Below are 25,721 nucleotides of genomic sequence, written 5' to 3'. Positions count from 1 at the left end.
TAAATTCTGATTCCTCCAGCCGGAGTTTGGAAGTTTAATAATTTAAGGAGTTTTAAGGCCTGCACGTAAATGATACAAATTGGAAATAGCATTGTCCCAGTTGGATGGGGGCTCAGAAAATTACTACCATGTCAGATGACGCTTACTACATTTTACTGGCCTTAATTTGGCCTAATTTAATTTACTACTTTTTACAAACCCACGGCAACCCTGTCAGCTGCTCGATCCATTAATGGCAAAAACGCCAATAAAATTAGGTTTAAAAAAAAGAACTTTTAATGGAACTCCTTCCTCCAGATGCTCTCTTTCTCTCCCTCTCTCCCTTTCCCCCCCCGCCTGTCTCTCACGTGGGTTCAATCTGTCACTTGATTGGTGGCAGCATTCGGTAGCATGTGATTGGCTAATTAATGGCTAACCAGAGGCTGCATGTGATGTCATCATGTGAGAAGGAAACTGCTGTCAGGAGTATTTCATCAATCTGACGCTGCACTGAGAATACAAATACTGCTTTAAGTAAAAGTACACGATTATCTGCTAAAGGTTCTTGACAATAACTTTTTGTCTAGATTTTAATAGTTAATAGTCTGTGTTGTTTTATTGGTTTCTTAAAAGTAATGCTAATAAAGACCTCGCTGTAGTCTAAACAAGGGAAAGACATTTTTACTGCACTATTTTTTGGAGAATCAATCTCCTTTCATTGTGAGCAGCACGGTGGCGCTGTTGCCTCACAATAAGAAGGTCCCAGGTTCGATTCCCCCTGGGGGCACTTACGCTCATTCTTATCACGGATAAGGGACGAAAGACAACCGTCTTGTTTTCAAGAAGACGACAGAAGGAATGTTGAAACTTTTATAGAGGGTAGTCGTCGTTGTAGCCCCGCCCGCCGGCGATGTCCCAGCCCGGCCACTATAAGTAGCGGCGGATCGCGGCTCTGGCGGTTCAAAGAGGCATCATGTGGCGTCCACGTTTGGTCCAGCAGACGTTCAGATGTTTGTCGACCAACACACAGGTCAGTGTTATACTGGAAGTTTTAATATTCATAAAATTATTCTATTACATGTATCACAAATACATCCCAAATTTAAATGGAACGGTCACATGATGGATTGGATAATTATCACTGGAAATATTTGTCATGAATAGAAGCGATAACGCGTGTCTGTGATGCTGTGAAGTCCAGTTGTTCTCAGCAGGCTGGTGAGTTTTATTCCTTTTTTACAAGTTCTGTTTTTATATATATATATATATATATTTTTTTATATATATATATATATCTAACCAGGTAAGCCAGTTGAGAACCAATGACCAAGCCAAGAGGAAATATCAGGGGCAGTTACAGTAAAAAAAAAAACCCAGAACAAACAATGCAGCATCATACACAGAGAGAACATGCACATATATACAGATGTTTGTATGTGTTTCTAGTGTATTATAGTGAGGATGACCAGGATTGGAATACGTTCATACGGTTCCTGAAAGTGATTTTCGTAATCTCTGTTTACATTCATCTCAGTATGTGACATCACATCTGTTGTATGGCTTCACGTTTATGTCAAACGTGCTGCCCGAAAGGAAGCAACGTAGGAATATTGTTTCACTAACACTAAGAATAAAATAGTAATGTGGACTGCAAGTTTGGTTTGGTGGCTGCAAAATGATGCTATGTCTCTAATTTATTATATAAAAATAGATTCGCATCTAAGAAGAAGATCTCTGCATTGGATCAAGTCAACTAGGGAAAGCCTCTCCTTCAAACTAATCAGCATTCATCAACGCAGGAGACAGCCTCTGCTCCTCTGCTCACGTTCATTCATTCATCTTCTACCGCTTTGCGGCTCACAGGAGTTGCTGGAGCCTATCCCAGCTTGCTCTGTGCGAGAGGCGGGGCACACCCCGAATGCGTTGGCAGCATAAATAATATCAAAAGTTATAGTTGTTATAAATTAACTTCGGTGAATACATAAAGTATATTTTGGACACTTCAAATAAAAAGTGATGGTGGGCTTTTGTCTTCATTCTTACATTGTTGTGTGACATAAAAATATAACGTGACCTTCTGTAACATATTTACTGCTATAAACAATAAAAAAAAAACCTACAGGAAAAGGGGTCCATGAAAGCTCAACGGGTGTTCTGCTGTTCCGTCTCTTCATCAGGCGGGTGTCCTCTTCGACGTGGACGGGGTCCTGCTTCGTGGTGGTTCTGTGATTCCAGCAGCTCGACAAGCATTTCTGAAACTTTTGGACAAAAACAACAACTTCCGTTTTCCAGTTGTCTTTGTCACCAATGCAGGAAGCTGTCAAAGACATCACAAGGCCCAGCAGCTGTCCCGCCTTTTCAACGTCCAGGTCTGACATGATGAAATATAGTTTTTTCTCTCTCTCTCTCTCATTCTCTTCTTCTTCTTAAAATATATTATTACATCATGACCTCTGGCTTTTTGTGACATACCATTGAGGGCAGAATTACCTCAAAGTAATGTTTTCAGATCCAAGACACAGTTACACACATTTGATGCCCAAAGGCAGATTAAACCTCCAATCAGATTACTTCTCTGCTCTGATTGGTCTATTCATGTTGAGATACTCTCTCTCTCTCTCTCTAGATTTCCCCAGAGCAGGTAGTTCTTTCACACAGTCCTTTGGGAATGTTGAAGAGTTTCCATGGTAAATGTGTCCTTGTGTCTGGACAAGGGCCAGTAGTGGATATCGCCAGCACGTATCCTTTGCATCTTAAAAAAATAGCAGCTGAGACTGATGGGTATTACCCTATATAGACACACATGTGTTTGATGCTAACAATACAGGAGGGTTTCTGTGCTCAGATGTTCCGATTGTCCATGAAAGAAATCAAACACAGCTGATCACAGTTCTCAACAGATGTCCTAACAGTCACCCCTGTGGTACACCTACCAGTCAAATATATAAATATATTTTACTGTCCTCTTCCATTATAGAACACCAACGAAAGTTTTTATTTTTTATTTTTCACTGCTAAACAAGAAAAGGTGTCTCAGACTGCTATATTAGATATACGTCATGTGATCACCCACTCAACAATCTGGTGTTTGAGGTCTTAACTCCACAGTCAGTTTGGGTTTCAAGAAGGTTGTAACCATCGAGCAGCTAAATGAACATCTCCCCCTGCTGGACATGGTGGACCACAACAGGAGACCAAAACTATCTGTGAGTGGAGTACTTTAGATTTAGAAAGCTAAGGTTGTCTCCCAATGCATATACCCCCTTTCATATGTTCAAATTGTACACTGTATTTAGATAGCCTTACTTGCGTACTGCATGAATATCAACTGTGTAATGTCAAACATTGGATACTGCTACAGTGTACCTGTTATGTCTGAAACGGTTTGGTCTGTTTCAGTCAATTCCTCTGCAGACTCTGCCGAAAATAGAAGGTAAGCTAATACTTTTTTTTGAAGAATGTTTAAAAAGATATACATGAGACAAGAATTTATATCATATAATATAATATTATATTATATTGTGGTTGTACGGTGGCATAGTGGGTGGCTCTGTCGCCTCACAGTAAGAAGGTACCAGGTTCGAGTCCTACCTGTGTGTAGTTTGTATGTTCTCCCCATGTCTTTGGCTTCTCCATTTTGCTCCCACCTCGAAAAACACGCAATTTAGGTGAATTGGGTACCCCAGAATTTCCCATAGGTGTGAGTGTGTGCATGAGTAGTTGTTTGTCCTTTGCGTGGCCCCGCGATGCGCTGGCGACGCTTCCGGGATTGACCCCGCCTCTCAACCATAGAAAAGCTTAGACATGCTCCAGAAACACCCTGACATGAAATGTAATTAATTAATATATTATATAGAAAGACAATAATCATGTTTCCTTGCTCTTATTTAGTTGGGTTTTTCCACACTGACTTTGTACATCGCTGTAGGAATCATCTTATTTGGGGAGCCAATCAGATGGGAGACCAACCTTCAGCTGTTGATTGATGTGCTCCTGACCAATGGGAGTCCTGGTTGTGTATATGACCCTCAGCTCTCTTCCCAGTTGCCTGTACTTGCCTGCAACATAGACCTGACGTGGATGGCAGAGGCCAAGTCTCCACGGTAACAAATATCTCACAGGAAGTCAGTGACACTTTCTATTATCGCTCAGGACGAGGGCGTGGCTCTTTGTTCATGCATCAGAAACTGAGCAGTTACCAAATGGCTTATTTTCTTTATTCATGATCACATATCTGCTTCCCGTGGTCATGTTGTTCACTTTTGGCCTTGCTGTCTTTCCGTAGATTTGGTCATGGAATTTTCCTTTTGTGTCTGGAGTCCATCTACAAGAAGCTGACGGGTCAAGAGCTTCAGTACCAGGCGCTGCTGGGAAAACCCAGTCTGCTAACATATCAGTATGCTGAGCAGCAGTTGAGACTGCAGAACCACAACCGCAAGCTAACAACCATCTATGCTATCGGGTATCAAAAGTGTCTATAACACCATCAACACTGCAACGGCCTCTTTTCTGTGGGTTAATTGAACTGTCTGTTTGCTAGTGACAACGTAATGACCGATATCTATGGTGCAAACCTGTACAACCGTTACCTGGCACAGCAGTGTGCTGCCTTGACAACCACTACCAAGCTTGTTGCCCAAGGGCCGAGGAGTCAGGTGATGATGGTAGAAGAGGAGGAGCCGCAGTCTGCTGCTGCTCAGTGTCGTTCCATTCTGGTGGGTGAAGATGGGACCATGAAGGAGTTATCGTTTTGCTTTTTTATTGGTGATACTTGACTGTTCAGAGAATCCTGGAGGACATATCGTAGATCAATATGTGATCTGTGATCCCTAGTAATCAATGACAAGGTTACAGAGTATTCAAGCGGCAAGACTAAGTCTGTAACCTTGACTTGAAGTCAATTTATTTCTTGTTTGTCCTCAGGTCTGCACCGGTGTCTACAACCCCCGCTCCCAATTGTCTAGCAACCAAAGCAGTGCTATTGCCGAAGCAGTGTCCCAAGGCCACGGCGACCTGGTCCTAGAGCCTGACCTGATGGAACCCAGTCACATAGTGGAGGATGTGGAAGATGCTGTTGACTTGATGTTGCAGCAGGAGAACTCAGTTACCTGTAACACCTGACCTATTACACCTGACCTCTGACCTGTAAGCTTTTAGCGGGTATACTTGTACCAGCCAGTAAAATTTGAAGAAGAATCACTCTAAATTGTCAGGTATGTGTCTTTTGTGTGACCCTGGTGTCTCATCCGGGGTGTACCCCGCCTCTCACCCATAGCCAGCTGGGATAGGCTCTGGCAGAACCCGTGACTCGTAACTTCGGACAAGTGGCTGTATTTGAGATGATTTCGATCGTCTCATTTTCAAGAAGATGAATGAAAATATCAAAATGTGCAATTATCCAAAAGTTGAGAGTTTCGAGGCCAGTTTGAACTTGAACATGTTTCTATGTTCAGGAATAAATGTACCCCCAAACAGAGTCAAAATGGTTTCCATTGTATTTGTCCAAGGGATATTTTTCAGTTATCATTTTGTTTTGGGATAAAGTCGATTGAATCTCTAATGAAAGACTTAAAAGACCATTTCTGAGGTAGCTGTAGAGTTTTTACGGGGTTGTTTAATACAATCATTGATGGGAAGAAGATGCCCATTTTCAAGGCTTCCAGAAATAGGACATTTTATTCTGCATTTGTTCTTTGAAAAACATCCCACTAGTGTGTTATTGTTGTGATGCCTCACATATAAGGCATGGATTGGTGTTTCCCCAAAGACAAAAGTCCTCTTGTTTCAGATTCAAGCTTCATTGAGCATTAAATAATTTTTCAATATTTCATTTTTTTTTTTAAATAAAATAAATTACAAAAATGTCTGATATGCTTTCTGCAAGTATGACCTGCGCAACATGGCGGCAAGTTCAGAACATCCCACAACAGGAAGTGTGGCCACCGCGGCGCATGCGCAGTCGCTCTTCCCGTCTCCCCGTAAAGATGTCGGCGCAGGCGGGGAGGGAGCGGAGCGGAGGACTCGAAACAAGTCGACAGGACCTGTGACTCTCCGCTGTTTAACGACTGAAGGTAAGGGAGGATGACTCTATAGAGCCGGTCCGTCGGTACTGGCACTTGGCAGAATGTTTCGGGCTTCTGATTGACCGGGCGGACACCTCTCGGGATGCCTAAAATCGTAGCGAATGGCAAAAAATCTTTGAGCGGGACGCGCAGCTCTGTGGCAGGGGCGTGTCCGCCATCTTGTGTGAGAAGTGGCGCCTAAACAGCAGCGGTCCCTCTGAACGGAGAGCAGCGGGTCGGGGCCAATGGCCGATAATGGCGGTAGCTAAAGGTTGGCTGTTATCCTACAGTATGTTTAAACGCTTTTCGCCTGGTTTGGAGCCGCTGTGAGACGCTACTGGAAGCCGCTGCGTCCGAGCCTTCGTCCCGGGATCCGGACGAGCAGCCGTAGCTTTTGTTGTCCCCCCCCCCCGTCTCTTCTTCACTCCTCCTCCGTGTTTATTTCGAAAGCTCGCCATGCGCATGCGTGTAACTATAGCGCTCTTTACCTGCGTAAGAATAAAACGACCTGCATGGTTATGCATTTACGTCACGGGATTATGTGCCGTTCATTGATCCTTTTGATCGGAATGAAAACGATTATCGTTGGTTTTGCCGCCGCCTGCTGCGAACAGCCAGAGACGCGACGCGACTAACGGATCATGACGTGAACGGGCTCTAATGGTTTGGTCAAGTCACGTCGGGCTCAACGCACGCACGCACACACACACAGGTGCGTGCGTGCCTGTGTGTGTGTGTATGTGTGCGTGCGTGCGTTGAACTCTACTTGATTATACTAGTAGTCATTTTTTTTGTATATGTGCAAAGCGCACCAGAAGCTACAGCTAATTTAAGAGGACTACAGCTATGGCTATAGGACTACAGCAAGATGCTAATTTCCACCTGTCGGCCCTGGGCAGGTCGGTGTCTGGCCATGCCTCTATACATCATGACATTTAACACAATATGCATATACCTACACAGAACTAAGTTATAATTTTAATAAGTTCAGATGAGTCCATTTTAAATGTGTGTGTGTGTGTGTGTGTGTGTGTGTGTGTGTGTGTGTGTGTGTGTGTGTGTGTGGTGTTATAAGCATATAAATCAACTGATGTTCAAAATGTGGCCAGAGACTAACCAAACAAATAAATAAAAATAAAATCGATTTCCCTGTGGAAGAAACTGGCTCCTAAGTCTAACAGCCGTCTTCATTGGTTTCCTTCTGTAGCTGGGGAGATCATGGCTCCTGATTCTGCTGCGTTATCACATGGTAACTCAACAAACTCGACTCTGTTCACATACACATCATTTTACCAGCGGTTTATTTTGAAAGTTGCCTGTCTTCCTGTCCAGGCTGGTTAATGTCATTCTGATGAGCAACTGAGATGTCCAATGACAGCCAGCGATCTGCGAAGGGGGAGGCGGCCGTGATGCAGTCCCCTTCTGTCTCTGCATCTTCTCAGGGACCGCCCTCGTCTCCTTCCAGCACCTCCAAACCGCCCGAGCTTCCCGGTACGCCTGCCTGTCGCTCTTGTCCGCCTGTTTGCATGCCTGTTTTTCTCTGAGCCTGTTTTTCTCTGACGCGTCCGCGTCGTTTAGATGAACTGGTCCAGGCTGGATGGTCCAAGTGCTGGTCTCGGAGAGAGAACCGACCATATTATTTCAACAGATTCACCAATCAGAGTTTGTGGGAGGTGCCAGTGCTGGGCCAGCATGATGTCATTGTGAGTATTTTTAATTACTTCCTCACTGGGGGGATCACATGGCAGTTTAGCACCCAAAATGTGGTCGTTCCTTCTTGATTTGGTTGCTGGTTGAGAAACTAATTTTCACGTCACTGGAGCTAGCTTTAGCCTTTATGCTAGCTACGCTTGAAGGGGCAGCAATAAACTGGTGAAGAGTGTATGCTGAATATCGCGACTAAATGACTGTATCTGAAGTGCTGGGGTGTGAATGTTGGGAGGTCTGCATATGAGCGATTACTTCCTGGTGGACTCGCAAAGACTTGCCGGGTGAACCAATGAGATTGCTGTGAATGAATCTGGTTTATCTGACTGAAACATGAAAATTTATTTTTATGAGGTGTTTGGAAGTGTTTTCTGTTTTAAGTCCCTTTCTTCTGAAACAAATTTGTGTCTAGTCTGACCCTTTAGGGCTGAATGCTGCTCCAGCAGAGGGTGGAGATAGTAACCTGGGTAACGGTCAAAGGAAGAGGAGGGGCTCTGAGGAGCAGGGGGTGGGGCCTAACAGCTTAAAACGAGCCAAGGTATAAGCTTTCCACCCTACATCTGGTCATGTGATCTTTTGAGTTGAGCTTGTGGTGGATTTTGGGAAACTGAGTCGTCAGTTTGTTTGGTTCCAGGTGGAGCCCACTACGCCCATCTCTCCCAGCGCCCCTGGTGTTAAACCCTGGAGCACTGCCCCTGAGGAGAAGCAGGCCCAGCAGGCCCAGCAGGCCCAGTCGGCCACGCCCACAACCCCCAGCCCAGCCCCAGCATCTACCACCGCCCCCGCCCCCGCCCCGACCCCCACCCCTGCCCCGTATAAGCCAGCTGTGTGAGTGCTAATGTCGCATCCATTCAGTTAGCAATTGTAGCTTTAGCATTTGTATGTCCCTCTTGCAGTGAAATGTTCTAAACCCACACGCTTGTTCGCAGTATCTACTGGGATCTCGATGTTCAGACCAACGCAGTGATCAGAGAGCACCCCCCGACCAACCACCTGCCCCCCCACCCCGAGATAGAGCTGCAGAGAGCACAGCTCGTCACCAAGCTGAGGCAACACTACCATGAGCTCTGCCACCAGAGAGAAGGTACCATCGTGCGCGGCAGGGGGCGACCTTCACCGGGGTCAAGGACGGTCGGTCTCATGCGTCGGTCTGTGCTTCAGGTATCGATCCGCCCCGGGAGTCGTTCAACCGTTGGCTACTAGAGAGGAAAGTGATCGACAAGGGTCATGACTCGTTACTTCCCAGTGACTGCGAGCCCGTCATTTCCCCGTCTATGTTCAGAGAGATCATGAACGACATTCCCATCAGGTACCTGTCGGTCAGAATCCACCCGAGCAGGATCATGTCTGGTTAAATGTTTTCCTTTTTGGAGTGTTAATATTTGGGTGTGTCTCAGATTGTCACGCATTAAGTACAAAGAGGAGGCCCGAAAGCTGCTCTTTAAATATGCTGAAGCTGCAAAGAAGATGATTGACTCCAGGTAGGTCACGGCGGACCAACCAGAGTGAACGTATCAGGCGGAGGGGGGCGGGCTGATGTCAAAGGACTCTCACCTTCTGTTGTCTGACCTGGGCAGGAATGCAAGTCCAGAGAGCAGGAAGGTGGTGAAGTGGAACTCTGAAGACACCATGAGCTGGCTGCGCCGAGATCACTCCGCCAGCAAGGAGGACTACATGGTGAGTTCTCACCGGTTCTGTTCTTCCCTACCCAGAATTCAGTATTGCTACATGCATCATTTCCGAAGCGACACACAGGCAAAGAAATATCCTCGGATCACTAATGAACAGCAGATGGCAGTATTGCGCCAATATCTCCCTGTTTATATATTGTGTGGCTAAGGCGCAGCGTGTTTGGGCTACCAAACATCATCTGACCAGCTGAGCCCCTTGAGATGAAGTAGTGTGTGTGTGTGTGTGTGTGTGTGTGTGTGTGTGTAGGACCGCCTGGAGCATCTGAGGCAACAATGTGGGCCTCATGTTGCCGCCGTCGCCAAAGACTCTGTGGAGGGGATCTGTTCCAAAATCTACCAGCTATCTGGAGAGTACAGCCGGCGACTGAGACACACACACCTGAGTTTGCTGCAGGACCCCCCCACAGGTACACCCGAAGCTGCTTCTGGAACCTCTCGCCCCCACCCGTAGGCGTTCTGATGCCTTTTGTCTGTCCAGAGGCGTGTCCGTCCCCTCACCAGTCCCGTTTGGTCTACTGTTACCCGGTGCGTCTGACGCTCCCGTCGCCCCCCCTGCCTCGAGTGGAGCTGCACTTTGAGAATGACATTGCCTGTCTGCGCTTCAAAGGAGAGATGGTCAAGGTCAACAGAGGTCACTTCAGCAAACTGGTCAGTGCCGCTGGGAGTACGAGACGCGTGGAGGTGCAGCAGCAGGTGGCTGTTAGCCATTAGCTCCACAGAATACCGATCCGCCTCTGTTGAGCTCTGCGTAACGGGAGACGTAGAGGATATTGGATAATTATTTATTTACTCTTATCGCAAGTCATTATTTCAACGTACACAGGACGTCGCCATGTTTTTCATTCTCTTCTGCTCAAATGAGGAGCTCTAGCAGCAGACGTGTTTCTCAGGACGAGGAGACGGCGTGAAAAACATTTGTCATTATACAAAGTTAAACTTTACCTCCTCGTGAAGTAATCTGCACATTTTTTTTTCCTGAATACTCAATTTATGAATGAATGAAGGAAATTTTTAAACATGTCCCAATACATTTGTCTTGATTAATTCCATCTCAGAGAAGTTGCAGTGATATGGAATATACTTTTCTGTCTCCCAATACGCTAAATGGCTGTAATTGACATTTGTAATTGTGTCTAAATGTGTGTGTGTGTTTCCAGGAGTTGTTGTACAGGTACAGCTGCATAGATGATCCTCGCTTTGAGAAGTTCCTGTCTAGAGTTTGGTGCCTCCTCAAGAGATATCAGGTCGGGTCTTACTTCTCCTAGCCAATCAGAGTTTAGCTCACATGCTAGTTTGTATTTGCCAACACTGTGTGTGTGTGTAGGTGATGTTTGGCAGCGGGGCCAACGAGGGGACAGGCCTTCAGGGTGCCCTTCCTGTGTCGGTGTTTGAATCTTTGCACCGACAGTTCGGCGTTTCCTTTGAGTGCTTTGCTTCGCCGCTCAACTGCTACTTCAAACAGTTTAGCTCTGCTTTCCCCGACATCGATGGCTTCTTCGGATCCAGAGGGTGGGTGACACACACACACACACACACACACAGACAAGAACACACACCTGCGCCGTGTCAGTCTACTCGCTAACGGATATCTTGTAATCAAGTTTTTTCTTTACAGGCCGTTCTTGTCCTTCTCACCGGTCAGCGGCTCATTTGAAGCCCACCCTCCATTCTGTGAAGAACTGATGGACGCCATGGTAACGCACTGCGAGGTCAGTCTTCTGCGTTGTGCAGTCTGCATCCCGCTGCAGCGGTGCGGTCCTGCAGCGGTGCGGTCCTGGTTCTTGATCTGAACTCACTCGGAGTGCGTGTTTGTACATCAGGAGCTGCTGGAGAAGTCGTCTGAGCCACTGTCCTTCATCGTCTTCGTCCCCGAGTGGCGTGACCCCGTGACCCCGGCTCTGACTCGCATGGAGGGAAGTCGATTCCTCCGCCACCAGCTGAGCATCCCGGCCTACGAGCACGAGTACCGCTCCGGGAGCCAACACATCTGCAAGAGGTACCGCCACTACGAAGACTGAAACATCCCTCTTAATTGTGTAAAACAAACCTTTGCAGTGGACATTGGAATGCGGCGATGCCTTGCAGTACTCGGGGTGTGTCTGTGTATTTCCAGGGATGAGATGTACCACAGGGCGGTACACGGTACTGCAGTACTCTTCCTTCAGAACGACGCTGGTTTTATGAAGTGGGCTCCGACTCCAGAGCGTCTCGCTGACCTGATGGGAGCATACCGCCCATCCTCCTCCCACCCAGCCTCCTTATCCTCTCCTGGCCCCGCCCACATTGCTCCTGGTGACAGAGACTCCGCCCCCAAGGCCACCGATCGGCCTCCGAGCGCCGTGACGTCGCCCGGCGGTCACGACAACAATAACAATAACAATAGCAGCAGCAGCAGTAGCAGCAGCCCCCAAGACAAGATGGCCGCTGTGTAGGTGGGGCGGGGATTCTAGCGCGACCAAGCCCGCACCTGTCGGACGGGTCCTTCGTTTTCCACTTTGCTCTGATTGTCGTCTTGTCTGTTCACCTTGTCTCTCACCAGCACCTGTTCCGCGGCCTCAGTGCCCCGCAGCCTGAGCTAATCATATCTGTTGGCTTTCACTGTATCCTTAGACATCGGGTCTTCCGATTGGTCAAAGCTCTGACATCACAGGCGTCACAGCGCCCATTGCTTAGCAACAGCAACAGCGACTAACGGATGTTGCGTTCGGCCAGCGAGCAGCGACTTGTTTGAGCTCAAGCAATAAACGCTTCCATTCGCCTGTGACGCTCCTCTGGAGGGCCCGTGATTGGCCCCCGTGCAGACAGGGCTCCATGATTGGTTGACAAGGCAGCTATTGTTTCTATAGGACTTTGATTTGTCGAGTGCTGTTCCAGGCTCCGCCGCTTCAGGGCGGCCTGGCCAGTCAGCGTTTGTCCTCCAGAGAATGCACCTTCTCAGTGGATTGTGGGAAATGGAGTATTTGGCCGGGAGGAACAGACGGCGCCTGCACATTGAGGCAGAAGACCTCACCATCGGAGCGTTGGACGTCCCGTGACGGAACAGGAAGTTTGGTGAGACGTGGACCCAGCTGGTGGGGCTGTTGGAGGACGGCCTCCATGTGACTCTTTCTCAGAGAGCCCCGCCCCACGTATGATGATGGCTGGCGGCTGCTGCTCATCCTGAAGCGAATCATCATAGTCTTCAGGTTGGATTTTTCATTAGAAACGCTTAAAACCCAGCACCTCCTCACACTAACTCTACAACAGTAGCTGGATGTCGATCCTCCGATTGGCTGATGAGTCGTCCTATCCGGCGCCTGTCTCTGTGTGATCTCGTTTTCTGCCCCCGCGGTAGTGTAGATACTGTACATTAACCTGACATGAAGTCCATATTTTCCTCATCTTTTGTCAAATCAATAAAAAAAGAACTTTTTTATTTGAGTTAATTTAACATGAAAAAAAGATGATCTGTTTTCTGTATTATACGGCTTCTGATAGTTTGTTGTAAACTAAACCAAAGTGTTATCATGAAGATCTTTATGTGAAAGTAGACGTGTGTATGCATCAGTAATGCTGAAGGCTAACCAGCAGAATCCTCCATTATTTTTTATAATTCTGTGTCGGTTTGTTTTTATGGTTTTCGTTGTGCATGAAATCTTTTGGACTGATGTTCCTGAATGTTGGAATCTGGCCGAGTCTTCGGTCGTCATAGAATATTCCTGTTAATGTTTTAAAGATTTCTACACGAGCTGTTGACGTTGTGTTTCCTGCTCTGTTAAATGCAAGTTAAGTTAAATGCTGCGATTGCACCTAGAGGCCTCTTAATTAGAATTATAAAATCAGGATTAACTCCCGTGACCTGCAAGGTGGATGGATTTGTCCCAAAAGTCTGACACAGCGTGTTTACTCTCTTATATTGAAAGAAAGTCAAGAGTTTTTATGCGGTGAATCGTTTAAATGTTTATTTAACCACAAAAATAATCTAGATACAGATAGGTTTGATTTATGGATTACATCAGAGTGCACAAATGTCTAAAATGGTTAAAAAAAATATTTAAAGATTCACTGAGTTCTGAGTTAAATAGTACTAGGACCGGATTATAACTGCTGACAATTTGAATCTGGTTTTTTTTTTTGGTTGATTTTAAAGATCCCATATTATACCCTTTTTCCACAAGTTAAAACAGTTTAAATTAATTTCATAACTTGAACTCCGGGTTTTGGATCCGAGTCATAATTCCTTTTATCTCAGCAGAACTATTTTTATGTTCTGATTTGCACGACCAGAAAGATTGTTTGCGCGTTCCGGAAGCGGAAGCCATCACGGTGTCGTTTCCTGAAAAGGAAGATTCCCATTTTGTGAGGATATTGTTCTGTTATTGATCATTTTAGCTGCCCAATCAGTGTAACTATTCGATAATTAAACCACCGTCCATCTAGTCGTGTGTGTGTGAACGCAGTGACTCCCCGAAACAAACGACAGACGCCGTCAAGTGCCGGTATTAGCTTAGCATAGCATAGCATAGCATAGCATAGCATAGCATATCGGACCGGGCCACATTCCTGTCCACCATGGGTGCCCACCGAAGTGAAGGAGGCCAGGACTGGCTGGAACAGGACCGGCCTGAGGAGCCAGAGCAGAGCCCGGTAAGAGTCGCAGGCTAGCAGTTAGCGGCTAGCAGTTAGCTTAACGGCGGCTAACTCCTGTAGCTCATAAACGCATATATTTATCATGTTTCAACACACGCAATACGTTAGTTATATTACTGTTATTGTTTGTATGCAGTGGTTTTAGCGGTGTCATTTTTAATCAGTGACGTCATAGAAGGCCATACAGGATGGCGTCATGGCTTCAAAACAGACGGAATCTTTTTTTAATCCATTCATTTTTGATCCTTCGTGAATTTGTCCGTTTCAGATCCGTTATTAATTGCTTCTTAAATAAGTTCATGTTCTAAAGTATTTTGATGGAATCGTTGATCAAGATGTCCTCAGATTGTTTGATATGTGTCTGCTAATACATTCTTATTGATCGTGGCAGTTAAGTTACGTTAACGCTATCTGTGCGTAGAAGCCGTGGAACTTGATGATCAAACACAGACAGATCCACAGACGAGGACGACGCTCTCACATGGCAGTCAGGTCAGCGCTGGTTTATGCCAGAGTATACTGGGTACTACTGGTTTATGGGGTTCTACTGCAGGTCCATGCTGGTTTACTCCATTCTGAAGGATCTATATGAATCAAATCTTGTCTGATTGATCATGCTGTGATTTATCTGTGATCTACTGTATTAGCATTCGTACCGGTATGTACTGGTTTAACCAGCTCGACCTTTGTGTGTAGTTACACTGATCCTCAGGTGTCCATGGACCTACTGAGGGCAGTTCTTCAGCCCAGTTTCAATGAGGACATCATGGCTGTCTTCAAGAAGTACCTGAAGGTCAGAGGTCACAAACCTATATGTTTTGAAGAACCATCCGTCCACCCACCCACAGATTCAAAGTAAAAACAACAACAAAGAAAGCGAATCAATACACAAAGCGAAAGACGGTAACATCTTTGTAACCGTCGGCTCGGTCAGATTCTGGTGACCCAGAAGACTTCCTCTAGGAGGAAGGCGGCGCCGGCTCTGCTCGGGTGAGAATCGTGTCCTCCTCTTGTTTGTTTCGCAGTTCTTCGAGAAAGCGGCCGAAAACGTGAAGGAGAACGTTGGCGATGAGGTTCGGACGGATCAGCTGATCAGAGAGGCCTGCAGGAATGTTCTAGAACACGTGAGCTGTTTTCTGAGTCCGCCTGAACGCACCTGAGTGTCCGTGCCGTTGTCTCTGTTCTTGCTGCGTGGTAAATGTTATGGGCTGAGCTCACCTGTCTGCGTGACATCATGACCTCAGCGATTTCTCTGCGTTGTTGCAATGTGACGTCATCACCAGGCCAAACAGCTGTTTCCAGAATCTGGCGTAAAGAGGGCGGGATCAGAGGTCACCATCAAGGTAGGAATGGACCAATGAGAACGAAGGTGAACACGCAGTGATCTGGATCAGTTCTGATTGTCCGATCCCCGTCCTGTCAGAGGTCCAGAGCGGCTGATGAAGACTACTGTCAGAGTGGAACCCCCCTCATCAAGAAGGTACCGTGTCTCCCGTGTGGCCAATGAGCGCACCCTCATTAGTCAAAAGAATCAGTTCCTGGAAACGGCAAGGATTCTGTAAAACGAATTAAACAAGACAAATGTTTCTGCAGGGATTAATCTAATCTTAATTTCTCCGGGCTGATGCGTTTGTCGGGCGGGTTGTGTGACGGATGTGTGACGGATGGCGTTAACTGACTGTTGTCATTCTGTCTCCAGAGGAGGAGTCGACCGGTTGCAACAGCTGTCTCTTCCGACCGACCGCACACCTTCTCCACTCAGTGAGTGTCAGACATCGTCATCGTCATCGTCATCAGGCGACATCATCACTATCCAGGAATAGTCACGTGACACACCTGTGACCGTTGTTGTTTTCAGGGTGAAGGTCAAGTCTGAGCCAATCAAGAGAGAGGGACCGAAGGTGAGCCAGTTTACAAAAACATGGCTACCTGACAGCGCAGCGGCGTTAGCAATAGGGGTATATAATGCTATCGTTAGCATGCCCAGGGTTATGAATATGCTGATGTCATGCTAATATTCCTCTTGTAACAACCAGCCGCATCTGTCATTGACAGATCAATATATTTTATTTAAATCTGTGGACCAGCTGTTAGCATCAGGCCAAAGGTCGACGTCCAAAGAATGATGGCTGCATCAACGTGCGTGTGTGTGTGTGTGTGTTCGCGCACGTTGCAGTGGGATCCATCTCGACTGACTGACAGCAGCACGTTTGTTCTCGGCTCCAGAGCCAACAAGTGAGTCATCATTGTGTAAACATCGGGGCGGGGGGGGGGGGCTCCCTGGTGAGGCTTTATACTGGGTACCTATCACCATGGTAACTGATGCTACTCATCTCTGGTCTGCCAGATGATAGATTCACAGATTGAAGTCATTTATAAAGGTTGGTGTTGCTTTTCAGGCTTTTGGATTCTGTGAAGCAAAGTGTGACTTTCAACGGACCAGCCAAAGTTAACCCCTATTGATTAACCGGTGCCATATTGATTAGTGATCGGTCTTGAGTCTGATTCCACTTTGTTCCCTTAGATCTTCCGTGTTTAATTTCTTCTGCCAGATCCCTGTCATGACATATGATTGTGATGTCACTGCAGGGCACTAGGGATGGGCGGGACAAGAGGACGCATCTACATCAAACACTCCGATCTGTTTAAGGTAAACACACACTCATTTCCAGTGGTTGGCGATGTGCATGTGTGTCTCATATATATAAATATTCTGTGTGTGCATGTGTGTGGCAGTATGCAGCGGACACAAAGGATAAGCAGTGGTTGGCTGAAAGACATCACATGAGAGCAACAGGAGGGAAAATGGTGAGGAAATACCCCAAATATGATCCACACACACACACACGGCGATATTTGGGTCGGTAACTAGCAGGTCAACTTTATGAATGGGACATTGAAGGCCTCCGTTTGTTTTCAGGCCTACCTGCTGATTGAGGCGGACATCCAGGATTTGTCTCGCAGTGATGAGTACAAGTACGACGTCACCCTGTCTCCACATTTAACAGCCCCACTGATGAGTGGTTGTCATAGTAACAGTGTGCATGTACGCAGGGACTGTCCTGATGTCAGGATGGATGAGATGAAGCCGTTCTCAGTGCCTCTGTGGATGGTGGAGAAGATGCAGAGAGCCATGGAGGCTCAGAGAGAGGCTGACCTGTGACGCCGATCCAATTAACTGCTTGTTTTTATTTTTACTCGCATTTCTAAAATAAATAAAAATAAAAAGTTGCCTGGTGAGTCATGGACTGATTTACCTGCTGTTCATTTGGTTGTAAAGGTGTGACTCTCATATACAATATTAAATGACAACCTGGACCCCAGCAGTTTGTGACATCAAAAACTTTATTTATAAAAAATAATACATTTATCAAACAAACACTGAGCTAACGAGCTGAAAGACGTAACATCGTCAGAGCGGTGGGCTGTCACTCAATTCCTTCCTGTTTGTCCTTAATGGCGACTCTGAAGCGTTCTTCCAGCAGAGAGAGTTCACTGATGAGATCTGTAATGGCGTTCGTAAATGCTTCCTGTCGACAGAAAATGTCATCAGTGACATGACATCATCTCCTGTGGACTGTAGACTGGTGTTTTTTGTTTGTTTTTTACCTGTGGACTGTAGTCAGGTGTAGTCTGCACTCTGATGACAATCTTGTGTTCCAGAGGATGAGGAACTTTATATCCAGCAAACAGAACCTGAGGATCCTTCAACAGCTGACTGTAACATAGACACAACTGGTTAGGTCTGTCTTTCATAGGGGGGGGGGGGGGGGGGATCCATCGCTCCACTCACATGCAGTACACAGCAGTATTTGGGACACAGCAATATATATTTAACTGATTACTTCCATAAATTCCCAGAATGAATAGTGATACATGGGGGAAATTATTTCTGCCAATTGTGTGTCCACATTTCGATTCCAAATTCTTTACAGATTTCGTTTCTAAATGACCTGTAGACTTCTGGCAGAGTGTTCGGTTACAATCTACGACAAATTACTTAAAAACAAATCAGCATTCATTATCAGAATGCTAGCCGTTTGTGGGCAGCATCGCTTTCCTTATTTTAACTTGTGGCCTATAATCAATACACAGATTAAATTTGGGAAAAGATATACAGTCTGATAACATGTAGGACGATATTAGTTAGCACAAGTAGTCTCTTACGCTCGGATGATGTTTCCAAGTGTGTGATCTTCCTTGTTCAATGTGAACAAACACGCATTCGGGACTTTAGTGTCTTTAGTGATGGTGATCTTCTTCTCCCCTTCAAACAGAAGGAACGACTCAAAAGCTGGAGGCGCGTTCATCTTGTGACCGCGAGCGTATCAGCGCCGCCACAATAACCCGGAAACTATTCCCGCAAAACAAGACTACTTCCGGCGGCTCTTTCTTCTTCTTTTGTTGTATCATTTCAAGCATAACAACATCAGCAACAGCTTTTAAATTCCGTAAACAACGTTTAAACGTATTTTTTTTAACACGTAAACCAGAACTAAGTAAAAGTCAATTTAATGTCGTGACTGAAAAGAAGACATTAACTCCGACAGGCTCGGTTCATAGAAAGTAAACACATTTAACGTCAAAAGTACATTTGTGGAAATCATTATTTATAATAGGTTTAAGGATAAGATTCATGTTGTAATAATTCTCTAACCATATCATCGTGCACAGGGCCATATTGATTTCCATTCATATATTTCTTCATTTAGGACAAAATGACTACGGTGTCCCTGAAGTACAAATCAAAATAACTAGAAAAACGCATTCGCAATGATAAAAGTATTTATTGGGCGTACCGAGTCAGTCATCTTATCCAATCACATCGCTTTTGCCTCTGGATGTGTCTTTCTGATTGGTCAGCTGGAAGTAGTTTGTTTTTGAATGACTTTGGCTCTGATTGGTTGTATCTCTTCGGAAGACTACGTTTAAAATGGGGGCGGGAGCATTTCAGTTCGAATTGCGAGAGGAGCTCGGCTAGGACCGCAAACGCACCCGGTGAGTTACCGGCTGTTTATTACGGTTGATGCTAATAGATTGTAAACATAGGTACAACTTCTGTCCGTCCGTTGTAGCTCTTTTCAATTTATGTGCTTAAACACGAAGACAAGCTAACAGCTGACGAAGATCACAGCGCTATTAGCGTTAGCGTGATGCTAAAGCTGCGAAACAGGAGCGAAAACAAGCTAACAGTACCGAAATAACTCCCGAGGATAACCGACCTCTTCAACCTGGTCACTACCAGACAGATAACTACTAGTGGTTGACCGTGTGCACAGTAAATACCCATCCGGAGCACACCCAGTTACTAACATTAGCTGCTGGCTAACGATCAAATTAGCCGAATTTAAAGGGAGAGTCTGGGTTGAACCGCAGTCCTCACTCTTAACAGCCTGTTCACTTCACTCCAACTCCGATTTATATAAAAGCAGAAATTGTATTCATTTGCGCAAATTTATGTATCGATTATGTCGAACTAGGACTGAAAACACAGCGATTTTAAATAGTTTATCTTACGAGGAGAACTGTAATATGCGCTGATCGTTCACTTCAGGATTGACTGTAACCCGACACCATTCCTGAAGTCAACACAAATGTTAATATAATATTAACTAACAGACTTACGATATCTGATAACCCTGGGAGGAAAGTGGAATGACCATGACGTGCAGCATTTCTGCGGTCCATCATTCATTCATAAATGCATATATTTTTGTTATTTTGTATTCTATTTAGTCTTCTGTGGAAGTATGCCATCTTAATTTTGTTGTACAAACACAATAAAAGATTTCTCTTTCATTTATCCGGGGTTTGTTTTTGGAATAGACAGTAATTTATCACAAAGAACATAAACGAGTACTGTTGATTCTTGGTGATTTAGCTCGACCTGGCTGACCTGCAGGACTAACCTTGTTGTCTCCAGCAGCAGCTATAGTCTGAGCATCCATGGCCTCCCAGAACACAGACCCTGCAGTGGCAGCAGCTTCTTCCACAGCTGCTCTGAAGGGCAGTGAGAGCGGCGGCAGCGCCGCCAAGGGCTCCGTGACCAAACGGTGAGACCTTTGACCTCATCGGTCAGTAAGTCTGTCTGTCCCGGCCCGGCCAACCGTCGGCCACAAATCGAACACAAATCGAACCTCTGCTCAGATGCCCAGACCAGCTGCTCGTGTGAACGGATGAACGGTGGTTAGATTCATTTAGTCCAGAGGATAGAGGAACCAGTCCTGTGATTAAGACCTGTTTCAGATGTAAACTGGGATCATCAGACCGGATCCTCTGTCAGAATAAACCTCTTGACTGTCTTTGTGTCTGCAGGTTGCAACAGGAGCTCATGACGCTGATGGTGAGTTTGTCCTTTACACACATCACCGTGGTAAACGGACTTCTGACACCCAGCTGTGAGGTCGTTGTAGGAACAATAATGTCAATGACTGTTAATGACTTGCTGCTGCACATGATCTTCCTCTGCTTGGAGATGAAGGGCATTATGGGATGGGAATTTCCCCACAGAGGATTCCTTTCTGGGATCTTCAAACTGTCTCCCACCAGCTGTTCCTGATCTTATCATTTTTAATTACATTTTTTACCTTCATTTTATATTTTATCGCCACGCTTATTACAACAACTTTAGCTACAGTGACTCGCCTGCTAATCAGCACTGGCTCTAAGTGTTGCTAGGCGACAGAAACAAAGGGTTTATGGTGCGAGAACTAGGATGAAAATCCAAATGAATCATGTGACTTCTCTCTGCTGACGCAGATGTCGGGCGATAAGGGAATCTCGGCCTTTCCGGAGTCTGATAATCTCTTCAAATGGATCGGGACGATTGACGGCGCTAAGGAGACGGTAAGCGCGCACACACACACACACACACACACACACAAACAGTCACGCAGGTAAGGTTATCTCTGATCAGACCTCCATACTGGTGTCCTGTCTGTCTGTCTGTCAGACCAGTCTCTGCTCTCTCTGACCCACCCCAGGTGTACCACGGTCTCAGGTACCGGCTCTCTCTGGAGTTCCCAGCCGGCTACCCATACCAGGCGCCTCGCGTGAAGTTCATCACGCCGTGTTTTCATCCCAATGTGGACGAACAAGGTTTCATCTGCCTGGACATCCTGAAGGACAAATGGTCAGCGCTCTACGACGTGCACTCCATCCTGCTGTCCATCCAGAGCCTACTGGGAGGTAACCAGCTCCACCAGTTGATCTGCTGGCAGTGTGTGTGTGTGTGATCTGTGTGTGTAAAGCGGTTTTGATGTCATTTCCTCCCAGAGCCGAACAATGAGAGTCCTCTGAACACCGCTGCTGCTGATCTCTGGAAGGACCAGGAAGGTGAGACGCTGCCTTCACTGACATCACGGCACCATTACGTAGAACCCAGATCTGAGTCATAATGAATTAATGTGGACAATGATGATAAATGTTTAGGCCTGATAACAGGAGGATAACAGCTGTTTAAATGTGCAGCTGATGAAGAGCTCTCACTCTGCAGCCGTGTCACACACATGTTTGATTTGTCATCAGCTGATCCCTGATTCATGTCACAGAAAAAAAATCCAATGTAACATTTTAGGATAACAGCTGAACATTCAGGCTTCAGGAAACCTGAGTCAAACTAATTTGCAGCAAATTTGAGACAAGCTTGAACGGAAATGACGTACAAACATCTGTGATGGTTGAGTTCTACAAACTCTTTACTTCAGACTCGTTTACATATTTTAAATTGATTTATTTTCTTCCTATTTGATCTTGGGGGGGAATCAAATCAAATCCATTTGCGTGACCGCTGTCTCTTCCAGCCTTCAAAACCCATCTCCATTCGACCTTCCAGAAGTGACGCAGCGCTACGTTTTCTTCTTCTGTCTTCAGCTTGTACAGTATTTTTATGTTGTCCTGTCAATAAAGTTCTTAATTCAACACACAGACTCTTGACCTCTTATAGCAGGAAGGTGATTGGCTGACAGACCCCTAAAAATAAATAAAATAGACACTTTTGAATGTTCACGACTGAAGCGGTTCATCCAGTAAACGGACAAGGTTTTTATTTTAGTCTGATTCTGTAATCTTGTAATCTATTTATCCTTTGATCGATGTTTCTTCAACATCTTTTTAGTTTTCCTTGTGAATATGAAATTAAGGTCAATAAAAGTGGGTCATCTTGTCCATAGTAGATCTCCAGACCTCCAGTCCACTATAGACTGAGCAGATGGCTGTTGGCAGATTGATCTCTGTACAGTGTGGTTCTAAATGCTGGGATATTTATGCTGGGGGGGGGGGGGGGCGTGATCCTCTGACAGCTTTCTCCCTTATCCAGTCTAGTCTGGCATTAACCAATCACAGACACGCAGCAGCCTCACGGTGGCGTCAGCGGCCCTCCTCCACCTGACAGCCCAGCCCACAGCATGGCAGCTGGAAGCAGGCGGCCTCCTTGTTGTTGGAGACGACCTCCGCCTCCATCAGATCCTCCAGGCTGTCGTCCGGTTCATCCACTTCACCATGAACCTCAGCCCACGCTGCTTGGGTCGCTTCCACCGACCAGAACGCAACCGGAACCTGCGGAACACAATCAAGCCAGACACTTCAACCAGGTGGGGCGTGCAGGTGACGGTGAGAGTCCTCGTAGTGGTGACCTGATCCTGGAGAAGCTTGGATGAACCTGCTGCAGGTTCAAGAAACCCTTAATTCATCAGGAACCAAAGACAAACACCTACGTGACACCGGACCTCACAACCGTCCTTCTTACCCTCAGCTGCATCTCGGTTAGCATGACGTCCAGTCCCGTGATTTGATTCACGAGCCCGGGGCTCGGCTTCTCCTCCAAGGTGAGCCACGGTGCCTGGACCGAAGCCACTCGAGCTGCCACGCCCACCAAGCCATCAATGCATCCTGGACAAAGAGAGACAGGAAGCACATTCAGCAACTCAGACTCCGGTCATCCCATATCAGTCAGTTGCCCCTGCAAATTGCTCAAGGCCAATTCAAAGTGTTTTGGATTGAATTGAGGATGGACCTGTGTTGACCAATGAGCGTCTCTGGTAGTGCTGGTTCAGAGGAAACCGTTCAATCAGGTGACGGGCCTTATGGAGGTCAGACAGGAAGTTCTCCAACGCCGACAGGAAGAGAACCCACAAACGTTCCAACACCTGTCTGTCCTCCACACCCAAGGGGTAACAGTCGGACAGCAGATGCACCAGACGCTGGGACAGACCTGCAGAAAAAACCCGTCAGATGCACAGGTCGGAGGCAGGCGGACGGGTGAGACAAAGACATGCGAGACAGACCGTGGCATATCCTGTGTGCAAGGACTCTCATCTCGTCCATGTCGTCTCTCAGGAAGCTGCAATCCGCAGAGCTTCCAAGAGACGTTAGCAGCTGCTGGAAACAGGAAGTGACCCGACTCAGAGCTTCCTGAGCACGCTCACATTCGCCCTGCTGTCGGCGCCGTGCTGCCAGCTCGTCCACGGAACAACGCCAGCGTTTCATGATGTCATTCCCCACCTGCTGGACCAGACAGACACGTGAGGAAGACTGGTCTCCACAATCTGGGGTTTACTGGGATGTATTAATAAGCCTCTAGTCCTGTCCTGTCAATCTCTAATATGCTTCTTTAGCATATTAGCAGCATTATCTCTGTTATACTTGCTTCTGTATTGTCTGTTAAACAGCTGATATAAACATAGAGGACATTATATGTAACTGCAGATCAAACAGAACAGGCTGACGTAACGCGGTCCAAGATTTAGAGTGAGATGAAATCCTGCTCCTACCTGTCCTCGATCTTCCTCGATCTTTCTCCTTCTCCTCCTGCAGCTCCAGGCAGCTTTTTATAAGTACTGCTGTTCTCCTCTCTGGAGAGCGGTTTTAATTAAAGTCTGGAGCCCAGCTGAGGCCTGAATCCTCCACGGACACTCAGAGTCACGGGTAAACCGCCTCACCTGTCCAGGTAGAATTCACTACGTGATGTTTATTTCTAGACAGGAGCTGCAGTTGTAGTTTTTGATCCTGTCCTCACAGGTTCACGTCTACCTGTTGAATGAAAGGTTTGTTTCAGACAGTCTGGTTAAATGAAAGATTTTACTTATATCAGCTGCAGAGACCCTCAGAATAAAACCAGAGTTTAATTAGTTTAAAAATGACTTTAGTTACACAATAATTTAATTAATTTAGCCATTATTATTATTATATTATTATCAATATTACTAATATATCCTGGCTTCTTTATTGATAACACATTCTCACTGCAGGATTATGACTTTATTATATTATTTATATATGATTATGTCTTTATTACTGTAATACTAAGGTTTTATTGCTGTCATGACATTATAATTGTTATATTATTATTTTATCACTCCATCTCCCAGGGGGCCACGCTGCAGTCACACCTGACTCATAAACTCCTGTCCCCAGACTCTTTCCTATTGGAGGAGACCCACGGGAGCTGCAGGAGGTCCTGTTCTGTTGTGAGAGCTGAGACGACAAAGTGTCCTTACTTATTAGTGTCTCACACACACACACACACACACACACACACACTCACTGTATATATGTTTTTAGTAGCAATAGAGGTAAGTTTGACCAATAGTGTTACTTTTAACCATTTAAAGTCCGCACCATGAAGTCATTGTCAGAACACTCTAACTCTTGGAAAATAAAGTCTTAATGGAACCTTCTGAGAAATTTGTCAAAAAATAAAATAAAATAACCCATACGTCTTTTGATATAAATTTTCTAATTTATGTAAGTTTTGCAAAATCCGGAATGTTTTCATGGAAAATGCAGGAAAAAAATAAAATAAAACTTCTGAAGTAGAAGTCTCAACATCCTGAAAGGCCATGTGTATCAAATCCAATGAAAGTTTAACAGTTTCCTCATTGATATTTAATAATTCACCTGTTTCTCAAGATGTAGCTGTGTCACAGATGATCAATATCAGCTATAGATTATCTGTTGCTTATCCCAGCTGGTTTGAGCAGCTCAAACCAGGTGTCAGAGTTTCACCGTGTAGCATCACATGACGTTAGGTGGAGCATGTTAGCAGCTAGCAGCTAGCACTCTCCACCTACACCTAAAAACTTAGACTCATTGAACCTCAAACACCAGACGAGCTAAACCAGGAACATCCACTAAAAATAATCTGAAGGCGGCGCCTCCAAATTTAGCTCTGTTTCCATTCTTTATGCTAAGCTAGGCTACCAGTCCTGGAGTGATGACAAACAGAACAGAACGATTTAATACATTATAGAATGTTGATAAAAAGAAGCTACGGAATCCATCCATCCATCCTGAGGCATTCCCAGTCTAGACGGGATCCCTAATCCCTCCAGGATCATCGTGTCCCCTCCCAGTTTTTGGGAGGTCCCAGGAGGATCCTAACCAGATGTTGAACATGAAGGAGCAGCGGCTCTTCTCTGAACTCCTTCCCTGTATCAACGGTGAGTCCAGCCCCCAAATGGATGAGGATCATTTTAGCCGCTAGAATCCAGCATCTTATTCCAAAGAGAACTCGGAAGGTTGAATGTAAATGTTCTCCGTTCACCCAGTAGGAGGCAACAAAGAGACAAAAGAGATCCTCAGTAAAACATCGGAGACAGGAGACAAACTCCGCCTCTTATCTGTGTTATGACATCGTGACCAGTCCTGATCTGAT

General features: G+C 45.8%; 6 protein-coding genes across 6 annotated transcripts; 4 read left to right on the top strand and 2 right to left on the bottom strand.

Moving 5' to 3' along the window:
- The first annotated feature begins 952 nt into the window (after nucleotides 1-952).
- zgc:77375 (uncharacterized protein LOC402927 homolog) lies at nucleotides 953-5,100 on the top strand. Its single transcript, XM_068742112.1, has 10 exons — nucleotides 953-1,009; nucleotides 2,157-2,348; nucleotides 2,606-2,718; nucleotides 3,092-3,185; nucleotides 3,379-3,412; nucleotides 3,908-4,082; nucleotides 4,265-4,441; nucleotides 4,520-4,581; nucleotides 4,621-4,694; nucleotides 4,903-5,100. The coding sequence occupies exons 1-10, from the start codon at nucleotides 953-955 to the stop codon at nucleotides 5,098-5,100; spliced, it is 1,176 nt and encodes a 391-aa protein (XP_068598213.1).
- Nucleotides 5,101-7,405: 2,305 nt separating this feature from the next.
- On the top strand, nucleotides 7,406-12,197 carry pcif1 (phosphorylated CTD interacting factor 1). The gene is made up of 16 exons (XM_068742617.1): nucleotides 7,406-7,532; nucleotides 7,620-7,744; nucleotides 8,161-8,286; nucleotides 8,383-8,463; nucleotides 8,539-8,576; nucleotides 8,678-8,832; nucleotides 8,910-9,057; nucleotides 9,146-9,229; nucleotides 9,326-9,425; nucleotides 9,687-9,857; nucleotides 9,920-10,087; nucleotides 10,597-10,683; nucleotides 10,764-10,948; nucleotides 11,055-11,148; nucleotides 11,260-11,435; nucleotides 11,553-12,197. Exons 1-16 carry the CDS (start codon nucleotides 7,406-7,408, stop codon nucleotides 11,869-11,871), a joined length of 2,184 nt encoding a protein of 727 aa, XP_068598718.1. The 3' UTR covers nucleotides 11,872-12,197.
- Nucleotides 12,198-13,736: 1,539 nt separating this feature from the next.
- Nucleotides 13,737-17,302, top strand: LOC137898447 (deoxynucleotidyltransferase terminal-interacting protein 1). The gene is made up of 13 exons (XM_068742483.1): nucleotides 13,737-14,065; nucleotides 14,490-14,560; nucleotides 14,765-14,861; nucleotides 15,094-15,192; nucleotides 15,352-15,411; nucleotides 15,492-15,548; nucleotides 15,768-15,829; nucleotides 15,927-15,969; nucleotides 16,245-16,303; nucleotides 16,658-16,718; nucleotides 16,805-16,876; nucleotides 16,989-17,044; nucleotides 17,123-17,302. The coding sequence occupies exons 1-13, from the start codon at nucleotides 13,991-13,993 to the stop codon at nucleotides 17,229-17,231; spliced, it is 921 nt and encodes a 306-aa protein (XP_068598584.1). The 5' UTR covers nucleotides 13,737-13,990; the 3' UTR covers nucleotides 17,232-17,302.
- Nucleotides 17,303-17,401: 99 nt separating this feature from the next.
- On the bottom strand, nucleotides 17,402-18,412 carry polr2j (RNA polymerase II subunit J). Its single transcript, XM_068742683.1, has 3 exons — nucleotides 18,236-18,412; nucleotides 17,678-17,786; nucleotides 17,402-17,598 (listed from the first exon to the last, which is right to left on the bottom strand). The coding sequence occupies exons 1-3, from the start codon at nucleotides 18,376-18,378 to the stop codon at nucleotides 17,497-17,499; spliced, it is 354 nt and encodes a 117-aa protein (XP_068598784.1). The 5' UTR covers nucleotides 18,379-18,412; the 3' UTR covers nucleotides 17,402-17,496.
- Nucleotides 18,413-19,032: 620 nt separating this feature from the next.
- Nucleotides 19,033-21,932, top strand: ube2c (ubiquitin-conjugating enzyme E2C). The gene is made up of 7 exons (XM_068742530.1): nucleotides 19,033-19,066; nucleotides 19,995-20,121; nucleotides 20,384-20,411; nucleotides 20,828-20,914; nucleotides 21,052-21,256; nucleotides 21,344-21,403; nucleotides 21,871-21,932. The coding sequence occupies exons 2-7, from the start codon at nucleotides 20,015-20,017 to the stop codon at nucleotides 21,906-21,908; spliced, it is 525 nt and encodes a 174-aa protein (XP_068598631.1). The 5' UTR covers nucleotides 19,033-19,066; nucleotides 19,995-20,014; the 3' UTR covers nucleotides 21,909-21,932.
- Nucleotides 21,933-22,143: 211 nt separating this feature from the next.
- zgc:109913 (regulator of G-protein signaling 9-binding protein) lies at nucleotides 22,144-23,554 on the bottom strand. Its single transcript, XM_068742111.1, has 5 exons — nucleotides 23,353-23,554; nucleotides 23,082-23,279; nucleotides 22,815-22,957; nucleotides 22,441-22,624; nucleotides 22,144-22,193 (listed from the first exon to the last, which is right to left on the bottom strand). The coding sequence occupies exons 1-5, from the start codon at nucleotides 23,552-23,554 to the stop codon at nucleotides 22,144-22,146; spliced, it is 777 nt and encodes a 258-aa protein (XP_068598212.1).
- Between the last annotated feature and the right edge of the window lie 2,167 nt (nucleotides 23,555-25,721).

Source organism: Brachionichthys hirsutus, chromosome 8 (assembly GCF_040956055.1).
Source record: "Brachionichthys hirsutus isolate HB-005 chromosome 8, CSIRO-AGI_Bhir_v1, whole genome shotgun sequence".
NCBI classification, from domain to species: Eukaryota; Metazoa; Chordata; class Actinopteri; order Lophiiformes; family Brachionichthyidae; genus Brachionichthys; species Brachionichthys hirsutus.
This window is presented reverse-complemented; position numbering and strand designations above follow the sequence as displayed.